Source organism: Mesoplodon mirus (genome assembly GCF_964341445.2).
Source record: "Mesoplodon mirus genome assembly, chromosome: 10".
Taxonomy (NCBI): domain Eukaryota; kingdom Metazoa; phylum Chordata; class Mammalia; order Artiodactyla; family Ziphiidae; genus Mesoplodon; species Mesoplodon mirus.
Window position 1 is genome coordinate 24,836,350 of NC_138986.1, and position 18,904 is coordinate 24,855,253.

The window sequence follows — 18,904 nt, forward strand, 5'->3', positions numbered from 1 at the left end:
ATAATTGCAGATAATAGTAAGTGCTACTAGGGAAATAAGGAGGAACCTCAAATGGGGCAGAAAGAGAGGACCTACTTTAGACTGGGTGATCGGGAAGGCCTACCGAGAGGAGGACGCTTGAGCTGCGCCCTGCCTGGTAAGAGGGAGTCAGAGGGGAGGTCTCCAGCAGCAGTGTCTGCAGAAGAGACAAAGATCCTAACGCTGGAACCAGCGTGGCATCCTCCAGAAAGTGGAAAAGGTCAGGGTGGCAAGAGCAGGTTGACCCATGGGAGAAAATTTCAAAAGAAAATTGTAGATGTAAACAGGGGCCAAATGGTATAGCTTTGTAAGCTTGAAATGTAGTTTGGATTTTATTCTAAATATAATAGGAAAGTACTGGGTAGTTTTAGCAAAGGAAGTGACATGATCTGCTTTGCATCTGCAAAAGCTGAATTTGGCTCGTAGGTGGAGAGTGAACTAAAGAGGGACAAGAAAGCAAGAAGAGAGCTAGGCAGCAATCTGGGCAAGATCTGATGACGGCTTGGACTGGGGAGGTGGCAGTGGAGCAGGAGAGCTGGATGTGGATAAAAGTTATGTTTTTAATGTAAAACCAACAGGCAAGGCTTTGAACAGGAAGATGGTGACAGTGAGGAAAGGAAGGAGTCAAGGATGACTCCTGAGTTTTTGGTTTAAGAAACTGAGTGGTGTCTTTTACTGACATCTCATTAACCCCAAACACTCCAAAACAGATGAGAGAATTGAGGCTCAAAAAGGATATGTGACTTGTTTAAGGTCACACACTGCTAAGTGACCAAGATGTGTTGGTCACGTCTTCAGTGTATCTGTCCCCAGAGCCCAAGCTCTGTGATAGTACATCACACTCAGAGGTGTGTTTCAGAGGCATGAGTTAAAGCACGTGTCTGTTGCTGGGGAGAGAGAGATTTGACACAGTCAATGGACCAGTTGTTCAAATGTAGCCATTTAACAATTGATCACAAGCTCTGCATTTACCTAAAATCAGACAATAATCATTTCAATTTGTTAAAATAGCAGTTTTTTTTTAAATTTCGGTTTTCAAACTTGGCAACAAAAGGATGAATTCTGGAGAACATAACCTGGTGGACGTTGCACAATTTCAAATCAGATGTCCATGTGCTCTTAATAAAAAGATTAATTTATTAAATCCATCTACAACCTAGCTTTCAAAGTAAGAAATAAAGCATTTATTTATTATTCAGAATCCAAGAAAACGGATACTCCACTGTTGATGTAATTACTCTCAGGTAAAATATGCTTCCTACAGAATATCAGTACCTTTGGTATTTATGAGGCATGACAGAGGAACAACCAGGTAAAGATTCATGTGAGAGAGACTGGGGGGCAGCCACGGAGTGACTCAACCTTAGCAAGAAACTAGCATGCTGCCCTCTTTTCCTTCCCTGATTTAGCAAAACAGCAGGTACAAGTCAAAGAAAGGTAGTCCCCCTCAGTTCTTCAAAGCTAGCGGCTACATTCCTGGGTTCCAGCTCTGACACTTCTTTTTGAAAGTGATGAAATATCAAGTCAGAGCTGCGGGGGAGGGGAGGGGCCGTTCTTCATTTCAAGAAGAACAGGCAGCCTCCTTCTTCCTTCTTCATCGGGAACCACCCATCACAACAGGGCCCCCGTGTGTCAAGCAGGGGCCGGCCGTGTACATGGCAGCCACACAGCTCAGATGGCCAGAGGGGGCGCTGCAGGTCTTCCACTCCGCAGCTGCCTCAGACCCCTCTTACAGTGAGTCAATTGCACTTCTATAACAATTGATCCTCACTGCTCACTGGGAGGCATGGAGGGACATATACAACCCCCTTTTACAAATGGAGAGGTCAAGACTAACTTGGATAAGAAAAAAGATGCCTCCAAGTTTTTACAAATAATGATTTTATTATTTTAGGTTCTGATAGCAAAAATGAACATTTTTTTACAACATGAATAAACAAAAAAAATTATATCAGCCTATGTTGAAATAAAATAGAAACTTCTTAACTGACAGCCACCTGACTGACTAACGAGGTTATCCATGATGTTCACCGTTCTCTGGAAGCACGCTGACAGGTGCCCACAGCATGCTGAATCCTGGGGCTAGTTAGCCACTCTGGAATATCTACACGTGGTTGCCCATGTTCAGTAAGATAGAGCTTACTAAGAATCGGGTCTTTGCTCCCAAACCTTTTCTTCCCAGTTATCCTTGGTTTTGTATTATGTAAATCCACAGAATGATACATAAACTGATGAAATATGTGTTAAAAGAAAGAGTTGTTTCTAAAAAAAACTATGCTTAATGATTTGAAAGCCTAGATGTAGGCCAATAGCAAAACCACAATTGTCAACTTAGATGTGAGCAACTATAAAAGACTGGAAGAAAGTTGTAAAACTCTAGAGAATTATCCAATCAAGCTGCTTTACAAATATCTTAGGTCTTTAGGTTCTAGCAGTATTGTTTTAAAAAAATTATCAATCTTATATGCCATATTATAGATATGATTTTCATAAAAACAAGCAAAAACCCTCCAAATTCCAATCAGAAGATACATACCCAAAACAAAGATCACAGCCCTACATCAAAATTGATAAATAAATGAACATACATCTTAAGTTAAAATAACATGTCTTACATAAGTATGTGTCATTTTTACGCCTAAAACGACTTTTTCAGTTTAACCCATGAGTTCCAGTTCTGATCGTGTTTGACATGAGGGCCTTGGTTGTATTTGAAGGGCTGCCTTATAGAAGAGGGGTTAGACTTCTTTTGTAAACCTTATATAGGATTTGGAGTAACAGGTCAAATTTCTAACCTGGTGTTTCTCAAAGTATAATCCATAGACCACCAATATCCAAACCATCTTGGGTATTTGCTCTAAGTACAGATTCTAATCGCATCCTATACTTCCTAACTTATTTTCTCTGAGAAGGATCTGCAGTTTAACATGCTCCTGAGGAGATTCTGATGCATACTATGGTGGAGAACAGTGGTCTAATATAAAGGAACAGTTGGGTTTAATATAAAGGATCAGTTGCTCACAACAATGCCCCAGGTGGGAATATTATGGAAATGTTCAAGCAGAGGCTGAATGACAGTTGGCCAGAATTGCTACAGACGGGTCCAGAATTTGGTGGGAGGTTGAATTTCATGTGATTCATGCTTGAGTTGGAGACTTTTTTCCTCTTTTTTTTTTTTTCCATTGGAATCACTAATTTTTAGTTGAGAATCAAACTTTTTAAACTAGTTGTCTTCTTAGCTTTCTTAGATTCTTTACAAAGTTCCCCCAAAATTGCTTAAGAGGATTACTTAGCAAGTAATTAAGTTTACACACAAGTTACAACAAATGGTAATCTAAAAGATAAGTTGACAGTCTTTCCATGCATTCTCTTCTCACAGTTGCTGAACCAGGCAGCAGAGTGGAAACTTCAGGCCAAAGTGCTGAAGGAACAAGAGACAGTCCTGCAGGCTCAGGTGAAGTAGGGGGACAATGCATGGGTGTGCCCTCCTTGCTGTGAACCAAAGGTAGTCTGCAAGAGGCCTTCCATGTGGGAGGGGAAGTAGGGACAGGAGTTGGAAATGAAGAATAATTTCTTATTTATTATTTTTAAGTAAAAATAAAAGTACAATATTATATCTAAGAAAAGTAAATGCTCTGCACCAACAACTTCTAGTCAAAAGGTCTGCTGACATATCAATACAAATGAGGGTCAGCCAGAATAAGCTGGTGGCCAGGTCCTCGCCTACCTGTTGATATGTCCTCTCTCTCCTCCCCCATTAACCTGTCAAGGTAAGGGTAAAATGTAAACGGTCCAGATGCACCATCTATAATTGTCAAGACTGAAAATTTCCTTACTTGTTTGACATGATTTATAATAAAAGGAAATTAGAAAAATAGAGTCAGCACCCACGTTTCTGTGCTATCAGAGGTTGGCCTGGTCAGTGCCACATGATTAGAGATGGCAGATGTCAGAAACCATTCTGATTTGGCTTCGTGATGTTATGTGTATGTTTTGATTAGACTATGGGAATTCGTATTTCAGGCTCAAAAATAAAGCCTCATGCAACAGCTGGCTCTGGAGGAAAGCCAGACCTGTTCATCTTGCTGGTGCCCTTTGGGGCTCTGCCCCTGCTGGCAAACGTTCCCTATCAGGTTCCAGGAGAGCCATCCTGCCACAGGCCGGGCCACAAAGGGGCTCTAGCTCCCCTGCTGGGAGAAATGCCCAAGTGCTAAAGGGACTGTAAAATCTCACAGAGCAAATTCACAGAAAGCGAGAAAATCAGAAGTCTTCCAAACTGGGCAGCATTAATTTAAGATTTGAATAATTCACTTGTAAATGTTTATGTGCTGACGGCTGAATATTTGTTTATTGTGAAAAAAAATTCTTCACCGTATGAATGAACAAGTTCAATGAATACGTGTTCATTTTTCAAAAAGGAAAGTAGGAACAACAAGAAACTTAAAATCACAAATTATACCACTACACAGACAAAAACATAAATAACATTTTGATATCTAACCTTCCTAAAGCGCACCTTTCCAATGTGTGTACAAAACACAATGATGAATTGTTTCCCCCACTAATATACCAAAACAGTTTTAAAATATTAATGACATAGAAATACCAACCGTAATATTTTTTCACTATTAATAGAATCGAAGGACTAAACTCTAAAGTTACAAACTCAAGGTCATCCTTTAGGCAGTCACGGAACACATCATATCATGGTGTGGGGTGGGTGGCAGGCAGTGGCAGTTTTCTAACCAGAGGCAGGCAGGGGGGAAAGGAGGTGTGACCTCACTGTCCAGTGATGGGGGTGCTGCTGGGGGGAGAGTCCAGAGAAGCAAGTCAGGGCTTCTGGCTCTATCTCTGTCCCATTCACAGCACAGAGCCTTGAGGGGTACAACAGGCAGTACTTGAAGCTATTCATTGTTCCATCTGTTATAAGCAATCTCTACTCCTCTATGCTAAATGAAGAATAGATTAATACCATTAGACTCTGGGCTAGAGAGTGACTCATTTGGCTGGTATCAGAATCTAGGTCTTTAATGACCTGTGAAATAACATAAAAGTGTGATCCAATTTCCCACCTATACCCACTCAAGTTTGAAAAAGTATGACCCAGGGTTCTAGACTTGCCAGTGTTCCTCGTTCATCCCTGATACTGGGTCGAACCCAGGGACCAGGGTCAGAGTCCTGGCCCTTCTACTGTGAAGCTGTCTGATTCTGTGCAGCTCACCTAAACCTCCCTGGACCTAAATTTCCTGGTGTGTAAAATAAGAATGTTGTAATGGATCAATGATCCCAAGCTGGAGTCCTCTGACCTCTGGGAGGCCCATTACTTTTCAGTATTTCCAAAACCTAACAGCACATAAGGCAGAAGCTACTATCTAAAATGTGGTTGTTTCTGACATTATATCAGCTTTTGCTTAGCAGCATGGATGGCAGTTATTCATATGTTTAAGTTTATAGAAGGAAAATGAGTTAATGAACATGTAGTATATGCAGTTTGTTTTCAAGTTATACACTCAAAACACTTAGCTCAGGGCTTCCCTGGTGGTACAGTGGTTAAGAATCCGCCTGCCAATGCAGGGGACACGGGTTCGAGCCCTGCTCTGGGAAGATCCCACATGCCACGGAGCAACTAAGCCTGTGCACCACAACTACTGAGCCTGCACTCTAGAGCCCGTGAGCCACAACTACTGAGCCCGTGTGCTGTAACTACTGAAGCCCACGCCTAGAGCCCGTACTCCGCAACAAGAGAAGCCACTGCAATGAGAAGCCCGTGCATCGCAACAAAGAGTAGCCCCCACTCGCCACAACTAGAGAAGGCCCACGCATAGCAACAGACCCAACACAGCCAAAAATAAAAATAAATAAATTAACTAATTAAAAAAAAGAGTAGACACATTCAACAATTAAAAAAAAACACTTAGCTCAGTGCCTGCCCCCATAGTAAGCATAATTAATTCAACTAATATTTATTGAGCATCTAAGTGCTAGGCATAGTTCTAGATGTTAGAAATATAGTACTTAATAAGAGAATCAAAAATCCCTGCCTAATTAAACTCACAATCTAGTGATAAATATTAATTAAAATGCTAACAACTGATTAGTGTATGAGCTAATATTAGTATTATTTCATAGGTAAGGATCCACATAGTGATATATGAGACAAAAGAAGTCTTTATTTGAAAAAAAGTTTAAGAACCACTGGAAAAGATGATCTCAAAACATGTTCAGCTCTAGTTTATGAATGTAGAGAATATCCAGAGCTGAAGAACTCAGCTAAACTAGATAACCCTGCCTCCTCCATCACCTTGCTTTCCATGGCACGTGGCTCTCTCTGTAAGGACCCTCCCTTGTCTATCTCTTTTGTCTTCAAGGCATTTTCAGAACTGCAATAATTACTTAATCATCACGAAGAATAAGAGGCCCCAAATCCCTATGTGTAATAATGTTTAAATGAGCTCCTCGTGAAAAATATCAGCATTATGTTTTTTAAATGTTTAAACCTTGAAAAACAAAGTCTATCACAGATGATCTTGCAAAGCACTCAAACACTTCCTTTGGTTTGACAATTAAAGGAGGTGGATGGTAGGAAGGAGAGGCCTTAGTCTCCATTTCTATGGTCTGAGCAAAGGAAATATCAAGGATAGATTGTGTTTTCCTAGGCAGAAGTCACTTTTCAGTCATAATACAACAGCTTGCCAATCTGGGGCATGATTCTCACTTAGGGAAGAGATGTCTAGCTTTCAATTATACAAACCAAGGCAATAGAGTAAATGTCAGAGATGATCAATGGGATGCAATTGTGGCTACAAATAGAGTGTTCATTGGATCGATAAGGATGAAGATGGCAGTAGATGTGGGAAGTCAGCAATACCAACACAACATAGCAGCACAGACACAAAATACTACCCCAGGGGAAAGATCAGTGAGTCAACTGTTAAAGGTGGGTAATCATAGTCTTTAATCTCAGAAGGCCTCACCTTATCTATATAAGATGAAAGGAGATTCCTCTGCAATTACTATTATAATTGGACTAGTTCCCAAACCAAATCTCCCAAGTTGGCTAAGACAATTCCTGGACACACTTCTGTTTCATATATGCTATGAATGTTTGTAATTACAATTTGTGCTCAGGTAAAAGAATGTGTGTGCCACTCCGCCCATTTAAAAGTGAAATGTCAGGGCAACTGTTGTTACTAACCCTAGAATAGTTTGTTTCTATTTCTGCCTCTGGTAAAAATACTGAGGAAGACCTCTGGATGTTCCTTCCATGCTTCCCTGAAATACCAAAGTGAAAGAGGGAGTATGACATATCAAACATGCATCAAGTCAGCATAATAGTGAGAGGGAAAATGTGACCAAACACATATCCATAAAGTAAACAGGAAGTGTGCATCTTAGCTCGTATCAATAAAGAGTGTCAGAGGTGGTTACTTGAGAAAAGTATAGTTCATACAGGTTTTGCCACCTATGACAAAGAGGTCAAATAGGAAGAAAAGCAGACTATTAAAACAGTCACTAAAAGGAAGAAATGGAGAGCTATCGTTTAACAGGTGTAGAGTTTCAGTTTGCATGATGAAAAGTTCTGGAAATTGGGGTGCACAACAATGTGAATATACTTAACAATATTGAACTATATACTTAAAATGGTTAAGATGGCAAATCTTATGTGTATTTTATCCAATTTAAAAGATGAAAAGAGAGAAAAAGTTGATGGTCACTAGAAAAAAGCCAGAAGTGGTAATGAAGTGAGACACTACTCCTTAGAACTCTGGTATATCTGTCTTCTCCACACCACAAGAAAACGTGGGGAAGGGAAACAAAATCTACCCAATTTATACACCAAAAGAACATTTTGAGGGTGGGAGGGAGGGAGACGCAAGAGGGAAGGGAACAGATGTATATGTATGACTGGTTCACTTTGTTATAAAGCAGAAACTAATAAAAAAAAAAAAAAGAAAAACAAGAGAAAAAGAACATTTTGCCCAAAGAATGGGGAGGGAGCTGGCCAGGGTGGGTGTGGTTGCCCCCGTTGAGCCTGTCAAGGTTGCGCAGGTGAAATGGACCGCACACGTGCCCACTCCTTCCCTTCCTGTCTGCAGCCTACAACTAGAGGGCTGCAGGAGAGGGTCTGGGAGGACCAGCTCAGGAGACCATATCTGTGAACCCCCTGTACTTCTGCTGGAATTACTGAAAAGCTGGAAAAAGAAAGAGGAGAAAGTAAGGAAAAGAAGTGAACAGGAGGCTTGGCCAAAAAATACAAATGAATGGATTTTGTGATAGGTGAAGAGGATCAGCTTGGGGGTAGCTCTCCCCACCTTATACCACGAGACCACGGGCAGTACAGGCAGCCAGTCCCACAGGAGTTTACCCTCAAATTGAGGGACCTGACCTATTCATGCACCCTGAAATCAATTCAGTGGATCTCAGCCAGTACTTCGGGAAAAAATGAAACAATTAAATAGACTATGTCAAGAGTGCATTGCACGTAATGATCAAGTACAGTTGACACTCGAACAACATGAGTTTGAACTGTGCTGAATCTAATTACACGTCGATTTTTTTCAATCGTAAATACCATAGTACTGCAGTATCCAAGGTTGGTTGAATCTGCAGATGGGGAACCGCAGATATGAGCACCCGGGAGTACAGAGGGCTGACTATAAATTATACACAGATTTTGCGCTTCATGGAGGATCAGTGTCCCTAACTCCCTGAGCTGTATTGTCTTATGCACTATGTGTATAAAACCCTAGGGTACCTTCCTGGCCACGAATTCCCTTCTGCCACTTTACCCTATCTTTTTAAATCTGTATGCCAAAGAATCACGAGAAAAATTTTAGGCCACTAGAGTTACCTCAAGTTTTATCACATATCCACAGAGTTAATGATTGATTTCAAAATGATGGTCAGCTGTTGTCTGACTTGGGAAAATCTGTGTCCTATGAAAAGTTTTACGTTATTTTGTTGTTCTTGTGTACTGCAGTAAAACCTCTGCTATTCTGAATCATGTGAGAATGAGCCATTCGAGATAAGCAAATTTTCTTGGTTCTAGGGGTTGTTTGATTCCCACACACTCCCTCTAACTCCCATCCCCAAGACTGGGAACTCTCCAACCTACTGGCTTTCGGTCAGTCACTCTTCTCTGCCTTTGAAAGGACAGTCTCACAAGTACCACCAGCCAGATGGCGCCCAACTGAGGACTTGAGGCTGTTCCAGACAGTCAAGAGTACCAAAGTCTCATTTGAAAATGGAAACTTTCCATGTTAGTAAACAAGAATCATCCATATTAAATCTCCACTCACTCAAAACGTGCTATCCTAAAATTATTTTCAAAAGCAAGATTTTATTATTGTATCACTGTCAGTAACAATCAAGTATTTATACACTCTCCTTCCCTATCCTGCCCTATTCCTACCCCAAATACAAGCCTCAGAATTAAGGATGTGGAGGTACAAAGCCTCTTCTCCATACTCCCAAGCTAACCCGTATGATGTTTTATTGGTGCAAATTAGAAAAAGGCATTTCTTCCTCAAGGCCCATTATTTCCATGTATAAAAAAATTGGTATAATAAACTGATTGTTGAAAAGGGACAATTAACTGCTGTTGGCTAGAACACTGTATTCATAAATACACAAAACCACAATGTCAAAAAGGGAAATGACAATTGCTTATAATAGCACAACCTGCATAATGGCAGCAACCCTAGTCCATGTCTGGCCCATACTTGTCTTCATTTGTGCTTCCTTCAAGACCAAGTTCAAGGCTCACCTTCTCCACAAAAACGTGGCTCAAATGATCACCTGCCACACTCACCTCCTTCTCTGATCAGTACTTAACTGACTTGGTACTTTGTATTCACTGTCCTATAATCAAGTTGTCTTTGGGATTATCTTCCTGTCAGGAGTGCAGGTCCCTCAAAAACAGGAACTACAGGTTAAATGCTTTTGTACACAGAGTCCGTGCTTATGTTCAGTGCTCAAAAAATGTTTGTTGGTAAAAGATATAATGAAATGGTGATGACATATTTTATTATTTCATTTTTCTTTAAAGAAGTACTTCAATCACACTCACTGACCTGGGCTGATCTCGTAGTAAAAAGAATTGAACATATCACTAACATTGTATTAAAAATTACCTTAAATCATTTTTCTTCTCAAATAATAAACAATGACATGTTGTTTTGTTCTGGGAGCATTCTGAAAGCAGTCCTAAAACAGATCTACTCTTTCCCCTGTTTACAGCTTACTGTCTACTCTGGAAGGTTTGAAGAGTTTCAGAGCACACTGACAAAAAGCAATGAAGTGTTTGCCACCTTCAAACAGGAAATGGAGAAAGTGAGTATTGCTTATCCCCCACGAAATACTGACATCTTCTAGTTCGACAGGCAACACTCCTTTGGGTTCATTGTTCTCCTGCTAAGATATTTCAGTGCATTTCATGAAGTAATGAAACATTTATACATGCAAATGAGATTTGGACTGTATTTTTTTATTGGTAAGTATCTGGTGAATTGGTCTTAGGAAGAGTCTGAAAACACTAGGATACATTTTCACTCTGAGGAAGAATATTTTCTTTTTCTAGGCCATGGAGAGGTGTAAAAAGAAAAGAGCTAGAAATTTAATAGTATGTTGTTTATACTGAAGTTAAAAACTAATCTTTTAAAGATTAAAAAAATTAATTTTCATACAAATATGCAAAAGCAGAATGTTAGAGTAGAAAATACCATTTCATAGGATCCTTCTCAGAAGAGAATATATGTAATAAGATATAATGGACAGGGCCTTGAATGAGTAGATGAAGTCTGGGTGTGTTTTTACTCATCAAGTAGCGGTGAACAATTCACTTAACTTCCCCCTTATCTATAAATTAAGAAACGATTTCCCTTGCCTACTTCACAAGATTGTGAAGTTCAAATAAGTTAATGTATTTTTAAGGGTCTTAAACTTTTTTAAAGTCTTTTACAAATATGAGGTGCTAATATTATTGTTGGACATACTGTTTACATTTTGTTTAATTCAGTGTCTTCCCAAAATAAAATCAGCATCAGAATTGTGTTTCTGAACAGGCACTGGCATTAACCCTTTTTAAGTGTAGAAAGCACTCTTTGAAAAAATTTTCATAAACTAATATGATAAATTTCACAATTCATGAGCAAACTTAATGGGCCAACATTTGTTAAAAGTTACAGCTTTCTCACTCCACGATGGATCCATCCATTTAAAAAAAATTTTTTTAATTATAGAGTTTTAATTTGGAATAAATATTAGAGTAGGAAAAATGCTGTTATTTATTGCAAAATTACATAGTTTTAAGATTGGAATAAATATTAAAGGAGGAGTTTTCTATCTGGAGTTCATTTATAGACTCTTAGCAGAATTAGCAAAAAAATTTGATGTGCATATTGCATTTCTTTAGGTGTGGTCCCATGGATTTCATCAAATTCCTAAAGGGGCTGATGACTTTTAAAAGTTTAACTCAGTTAAGAAATGATCAAAATAAAAAAGCACTCAAGGCTCACGTAGCTTCTCTATAGGGCCCAGGGGACAACTGCCTGGGCCCAGCCTCTAGCCTCCAAGCAGACCCGCCTCAGGCAGGTTAGCATGAAGCAGCCAGTGCCCAGGTGTGGTTCATCCAGGGTAACTGCACCTGAACACACGCCTTGTCCTTCACTTCAGGCAAGCAGAGAGGAGATCCTATAACCAGGAATGTGAGTAGTTTCAGGTCTGAAAAAGCCAGGCTGCATTTTGTTAACTTCTGGATGCCCTACACCCAGCCCCGGCCTGGCAACTAGCATGCACTCTGCACATGTTGCATTAAATGAAATAACTCCAGCCCTACTCTTCTGCTAACTCACCTGAATACTACTCCACCTCTCTGAACCTTAGTTTCCCCGTTTATAAAATGGAGGTGAAAACAGAACCCTCCTTGGGGGACTGTCTCAAGGATGAAAGCAATAACGCATGTAATCACATTCTGTGAATCCTACTGCACTCTACAAATGTGAAGGCTGAGAAAGCAGAAAGTTGCCTTTGTGTGGCTACTTCTCAGATGTGCCCAGATATTATCAACATTTTAACATCTGAAAAGCCAGGCTGACTTTCTCACCAAAAGTCTTCCATTCAGTACAGTAAATAATCTAAATTTCAAGCTTATTCTTGGAACTCAATAAGGCTATTTTTATTTTAAACAAAAGAAAAAGCAATGACAAAACAGAAAGGCCTTAAGTAGTTTTCCCGTCTCCTTAATTGGCTCTGGTGCAAGTAAGCTTGTTCACCACTGACCGAGATGATTCAAAAATAAATCATGAGTCTCCACTCAGTCATCATTTCTTGACACTGAATTTTTGCTTGCTTCAGCAGCTAGTAACGAAAGGACTTTTCTTGAAGTCACATACGGAACTGATAGTTTCTTTGATATATTAACTCTTCAGAATGAACATTAAAACACTCATTTTTGTAGACCACTAAGAAAATGAAGAAGCTGGAAAAGGACACAGCCACGTGGAAAGCTCGGTTTGAGAACTGTAACAAAGCTCTGTTGGACATGATTGAAGAGGTGAGGAAGTTTTTCCCCTTGTTCACCTTCTCTTGTCTGGTCAATATATTTATACTCAGAAAATAATTATGGTCTAATACCACAAAATAATTACTTTTGAAAAAGAGCTGAATTTTTCTGGGATGTGGTATATGATATTGTAATAAAAATAATTAGAGCAAACGTCAATTTAGTAATTTAGTCTCAGGTCCAGACTCATAAAGAGTGTTGTGACCCTAAGTCACATGCCTACTTGTTGATTCCAAAGCTGTCCCCAAAGCAGCACCACACCTGCTGGACTGTGAATTCCTTAAAGGCAGGATGAGTGTTTTACCTGTCCTTGAATTTCCCTGGTGCCTGACACATTACAGGCGCAGAATAAATTAATTAGTTGATCTGAACATAACTGAGAGAAGACACTAGCCCAAGCACCCAGGGTATGTGCTATTTTATAGACAGATACGGAGATATATTGTTTAATTCCTCCAACAGGAATTTAAATACTGATATTACATCAGGCTCTGGAGATTCTGAGACCATAAAGGCAAAGATACATGGTCCTTAACCTGAGAGGCAGGGCTTTCAGGTGAAGCCCTCTCCACGTAAAGAAGTGGAAAAAGAAAAGTCTTAAAAGGTACAGAGTAGCACAAAGGTGGGGCTTAAGGAGTAAGATGATTTCATGCACAAACACACCAACATTTCTAGAGAAAAGGAGAACTGAACAGTTCAAGCAGCATCATGAATGAGTGTGTGGTGAGTTTCTCTGGATATAATTACTGTTCTAACAATTCATCCCAAATTGCAACCAATTCCAAAGAGATGTGCTTATTATTCATAAACATAAATCAAACAGTTGCTGGATTAGCATAGAGCAGTTTATCTACAGAACAGATACGGCATTGCTGATGGCCAAGACCCAGTCCATCTCAATCATTTTTCCATAAACTTCTACTTACGCCTTCTAAGTCTTAGAAGCAGAAAATTCATCTATTATAAGATTTTTAAAGCCCTAGACTGAAGCAGAGAGAAGCTTTGCTAACTCTCTTTTCTAAAGAAAAGAATACGTGGCTTAAAATTCTACCAGTCTCCAACACAGTACAAAACTAGAAGTGATGTCCCTGACCAAGTATCTGTCCAGCCACCACCCTGTGGTCAGAGCCTAACAGACAAATTCCTGAACAAATGGTTTTGCTTCTCTCCATAGAGCATCCTGGCAATTTGGCTTTTCAAGTCGTTTTATGTGTGTGTGTGTCTGTTTAAATCACAGAAAGCATTGAGAGCTAAAGAATATGAGTGCTTCGTGATGAAAATTGGAAGGCTGGAGAACCTCTGCCGAGCTTTACAAGAGGAGAGAAACGAACTCTATAAAAAAATTAGAGAAACAAAAATGCCTGAAAAGGATGACCAAGGTCAGCTCACCTCTGACGACGACGAGCCAGAGTCAAGTACCTCCGTGGGTGAAGAGGCTGATGCGGAGGAAGCCAACGTTGTTCACCATGCTGTGCAAAATCTGGCCGCGGCCTTCATGGTCATTCATCGTCCAGAGTCAACCCTCGAGGCGTCCAAAGAAATCCAAACAGAAGTCAGCAGTCCTCAAGGGGGCGGCGGCACGGCCCTCACGGGGCTGGAACAAGCCCCTCTGAGCCCAGCATGCCATTCAGGGAGTCCCCTGCAACCCCCAAGTCCTCAGGCTGAGGCGGAGGGAGGCAACGAGGCAGAACCTCCCCTCAGATCAGGGTCAGGAGCACAGGCCCAAGGCAATGGTCCCCCTGCTGGACCACAGGCTGATCCGCAGCCCTGGAAGCCAGAGGCAGCATTTTCCAGCCACGCCGCGGAGCCTCCGGCAGAAGCGTTTCTACGGGAGATGGAGGCCAACGCGCAGCCCCGGAAGCCAGAGGCAGCATTTTCCAGCCAGGCCGCGGAGCCTCTGGCAGAAGCGTTTCTACGGGAGATGAAGGCCAGTGCGCAGCCCCGGAAGCCAGAGGCAGCATTTTCCAGCCAGGCCGCGGAGCCTCTGGCAGAAGCGTTTCTACGGGAGATGGAGGCCAACGCGCAGCCCCGGAAGCCAGAAGCAGCAGCTTCCGGCCAGGCCCCGGAGCCTGCGGCAGAGGCCTTTCTATGGGTGATGGAGGCTGGCGGTCGTGCCCCGCTGCCCGCAGCGGGAGAGCACGTGCCAGCTGGGGAGTCTAGATGTGAGCCCAGGAGGCAGCCCTCAGCAGCAGCAGCAGCAGCAGCAGAGGGGCTGCCAGGAGGGGCCTCAGCTGGGCCCCCGCTGCCCGAAGTGGCCGACACCAATCTGGAAGGAGTCGACTAAGCCTCCTCTGCCTTCTGAGGCTGTTCTTCCCGACTTTCCATCGTCCTAACAGATTGTCTCCTGAAAGAGGCATTAAGGGCTGGGGACGTCTAATGGAAGAGACTTATTTAGAATCAAGACATTTTAATATGTTATGCGGAGTACCTTCAGCCTTTGCTATTCTCAATTTATAACTGATTTGGAGCTTTTCTATTTAACACCGATAGGATAATTTTCTCAAATGGCAAGAAAACATACGAGTAGCAAATTTATATTAATTTGCCATTAAGATGGTACTTAATTCAATTTCTTAATCAACAGTAAGATTTGGTGTTTAAAGACTTCCATCACAATATATAAATACTGAAAATGTGATGCTTTATTTATTTCCATAGAGTTTAATAAGTGCCATAGTAAGTAATGGATGACCAGGTTCCATTTAAACATTATATACATTGTGTGTGTGTGTATATGTATATGTATGAATATATACATATATGTGCTTATGCACTTATATATACGTGTATATTTTATACACATATATGCAAATATATATTACACATACATTTCTATCATCTGTTTTTGGCTTTCTCTCATGCAGAATATTTAGACGCTTATCAAAAAAATTATCTCTTACTTCCACCTGGGACTACAGTAGACTAATGCTCTGTGAATTGGAAATAGGTTCAGAACACAAATATTAGGCTACATAATGTTGGGTAAAAATAAGTAACCCAATGGTAGGTCAATAAATTCAACCAATGGATTAAATGACAGAACAGCATTGGGTTAGATTGCAAGGCTATACAGAGCACATAGACACAAAGATAGCCAAAAGAGGCCCTAAAAAATGGGGGAACAATCACAGCAGTAGACTGCTCACCACTTGCAGCTGCTTCTCCTACACAACTCGGCCCCTTGCCTTGCAACACCCTCATGTGGTGAATCAGCCCACTCACGGCTTCCTGCAAGGAAAGGGTTGGAAGTGGGAAAGGGAGGTGGGGATAGAGGGATTGAGCGCCCTCAGGCTGAGAGTCTGTGCTCTGGTACCCCGGCTTTTGAGCTAGAGGTCTGGAGAGAGCATATTCACCTGGCCCTGCCAACTCTTCAGTTGCCTCCCTGTTGTCTACCACTCTCTCCAGAGGGTTTCCCCACCACCTCCTGCTGTCACTGCCCTAGTCTATATTCTCAAAGCTTCTGCTCCTTCTTTCCAACCCTCTCCTTGGCAGCAGGAAATTACATTCAGCCCTCATCTCAATTATGGCTTAGTAAAAGCTATTATTTTTCCAAAACAAATCCACACAGGGTTTAAATGTGAGTGATGAGGCTTGCAAACCAACACATTTTCTGCTTTGATGAATTCTGTACAGCCAGAAGTTCAAAGCAAAAGACAAGTGGGTCCCTACTCAAAATGACTTGAAAAATAGGTGAGGATTTAGGAGACGCAAAAGCTAGAAACACCTGGGGTTGTCTACTTGAGTATTACATTATTATTGCGTGACAAGAACCTCTAATAATACTGACAGCATGAATTACTCTACCTAGAGTAAAGAGAGACTGAAACAAAGAAATAGGAGGGAAGAGAGGGAGGGAGGGAAAAAACAGATCTAACCCAACCCTACCTTAAAAGTTGAACTCAAGTAGAAAAATGGTTAAAAGCAAGATTCTCTACTACTCATCCAAGAAATCATTTTTCAGTGTTGCATGTGACTGTCTGCTAAAGCACACAAAGTGCTTGTAGGCAGCAACCATATGCTATAAGAATTATAAACTACATAATATTTGTTTGAAGCAGACAGTGAGGGTAGTAACAAAATGCTAGTCAGGAAAAAAAAATCAGGAAAAAAGCATATGCTATTTGAGAACCCATGTATTTTTAAAGGCTTAAAATTTTATAACCACAGGGTATCCAGCCAAATTCAACATTAACTGAAAATCTTAGCTATTTAAACATTCATTTAATTCAGAGCCAAATATGCACTACAACAATGCAGGAGGGTCTCCTTTCCCATTATTTACAGAGGCTGAACTTCCAAGAATGGGGTAAGATTAGATAATCATAGTAAAGTCTCACTCTGAATGTTTAGCAAGAGAAACAGGCAGGAGACGAGCTGAAATCCAGTAAATCAAATATTCTAATAAATATTCTAAAAAGTTCATTTTTTTAAATCCAAAAGCTTTCATAGCAACACGTTACTCACTATGGTGTATATCTTGGGCAGATTTTCAGATACAATAACTTGCCTGAAATTTGCAAGGCTTAATATAGGCTTTGGAAGAATTATTTTAATATTCAAAGAATGTTTTATCATAGTCCTTTGGCCTTACTAATTATAACAATAACTCATAAGGCCCAAAAGAGTAAGGAATTTCTGTTCTTTATCAAGGTCATATAACTATTTCTAGAGATGCCAAGTCTACTTTCCAGAAACACTGAAGTTATTGGTGTTTTCTAAATTAAATAACTATAATTTATGTATTTACTAAAAAGGCGCTTCTCTTCCCAAATGCTCCAGTAGTGGTTTTATTTTAAATTTTTTCACTTATATTTATTTTTACTTATGTTACTTCTATGTTTCAACAATACCTAACAAAGTTTGTGGTTATATTCTCTTGGTTGAATTTTTGGTCTATGAGTAGAATGTACATGGAATGAACACTTTGAAAATCTTGGTGTGGGTGTGTGCGCACGTGTGTGCTTGGAGAGAGAAAAGAGGGAAGGAGGAAGGGAGAGAGAGAGAGAATGTGACGGCCCAGGCCTAATGAGAGAGCAGAACCCAGGCTCCTTGGCCTGGCCATCCGCTGCTGCAGACCTATCACACTTCAGTTCCAGTCTCCTGTGAGACCATGTTTCCACAAACTTCTCTGGCATGTGCCCTCTCAGAAATATTCTGAGGAGTAAGGGAGGGAGTGTAGAAGGTGTCAGCTTATTTTCCTTTCTCTACCTGCTTCAAGACTTTTCTCTAACAAGACCGGAAGAGGCCCACTGTTCTGCCTTTTGCTTATTCCCTCTCCCCAACCCATCTTGATCCAGGAGGGGCTTCTGGAACGCAGTATTTCCTAGCATGCTTGGAGAAGAGGGTTGCTTAGCTAGAATGAAAAAAAAGAAGATTAAACCTTGCTTTTTTCATATGGTATAGATACACATTTTTAAAATAGCTCTTTTAAAAAAAAATAATGAAAGTATTATGTGTTTGTTGCAAAACTGAAGCTGCTCTTCAATAAGACTAAGAGATAGCGAGGAGAGAGATCATTTCAGGAAAATTTCCTTAGCCCCTGCTCTAACCAGTAGTTAAATCCAGTATTTAGAAAAAGTGAAAGTAATTAAAATGTAAAGGATTCACTAAAAGAAGATATGAAATAAAAATGATAACTCCGGTCTCTAAAATTTGTTCCCATCATAAACTGGCAAGTGGGATTTAGGAAGTAAGTAGGCAAGTAGAGTTTATAGGTTAAATTTTCACAAGGCTTAACTAAGTTCCGTTTCTGAAACTGAAAATTAAAGTTATCATTAGATCAACCATGAGAGCATTCCGTGAGAATAGAAACATTCATAAGTGATAGCAATAAAGGTTTTCCTCAATACTGTTCAGTTGTATCCTCAATACCTGAGGTCGAGTCTGCTTGGTGGTATTCCCTGATAGAATTTCCACAAATGCTAGTTACTGATGCACATGTGTGTGAATGTACACACACACATGCACACAACACACATGTATAAAATTTGACATAGATTTAATTCTGTTCCTGTAGGTGAGTCTTTACACCGGTATTTTCAAAGGATACCTACTATCATGTTTCCTGACAAGGGCAAAGTATAAAAAGGAATCATTTTCTTCATGAATAAGGATATTTGACAGAAACATTTAACTAGCAAAAGAAGCCTACAAATTCATTAATCCATGGCAAAAAAACTATTCACAGAAGCTGTTTCACTCTATCAGGACATAAGAAACAAGATAAATCACTTCAGCAGGACAATCAACCTTGGCAAAATCTGAATGCAAGTCCTTCCTGCTGGATATTAGAGCCTCGGACTTTCTGTTAACATCAACGTTGAT

General features: G+C 40.5%; 1 protein-coding gene across 2 annotated transcripts in view; it reads left to right on the forward strand.

Annotated features, from left to right (window-relative positions):
* The window catches only part of TXLNB (taxilin beta), a 37,151-nt gene extending 21,883 nt beyond the window's left edge, over positions 1–15,268 (forward strand). For both annotated transcript variants that reach the window (XM_082634015.1, XM_082634016.1), the window contains 4 exons: positions 3,398–3,472; positions 10,258–10,350; positions 12,476–12,571; positions 13,818–15,268. In XM_082634015.1, coding sequence (XP_082490141.1) covers positions 3,398–3,472; positions 10,258–10,350; positions 12,476–12,571; positions 13,818–14,864 — 1,311 coding nt within the window. In that variant the 3' untranslated portion in view covers positions 14,865–15,268. The remainder of the gene's footprint in view (positions 1–3,397; positions 3,473–10,257; positions 10,351–12,475; positions 12,572–13,817) is intronic.
* Positions 15,269–18,904: the final 3,636 nt, after the last annotated feature.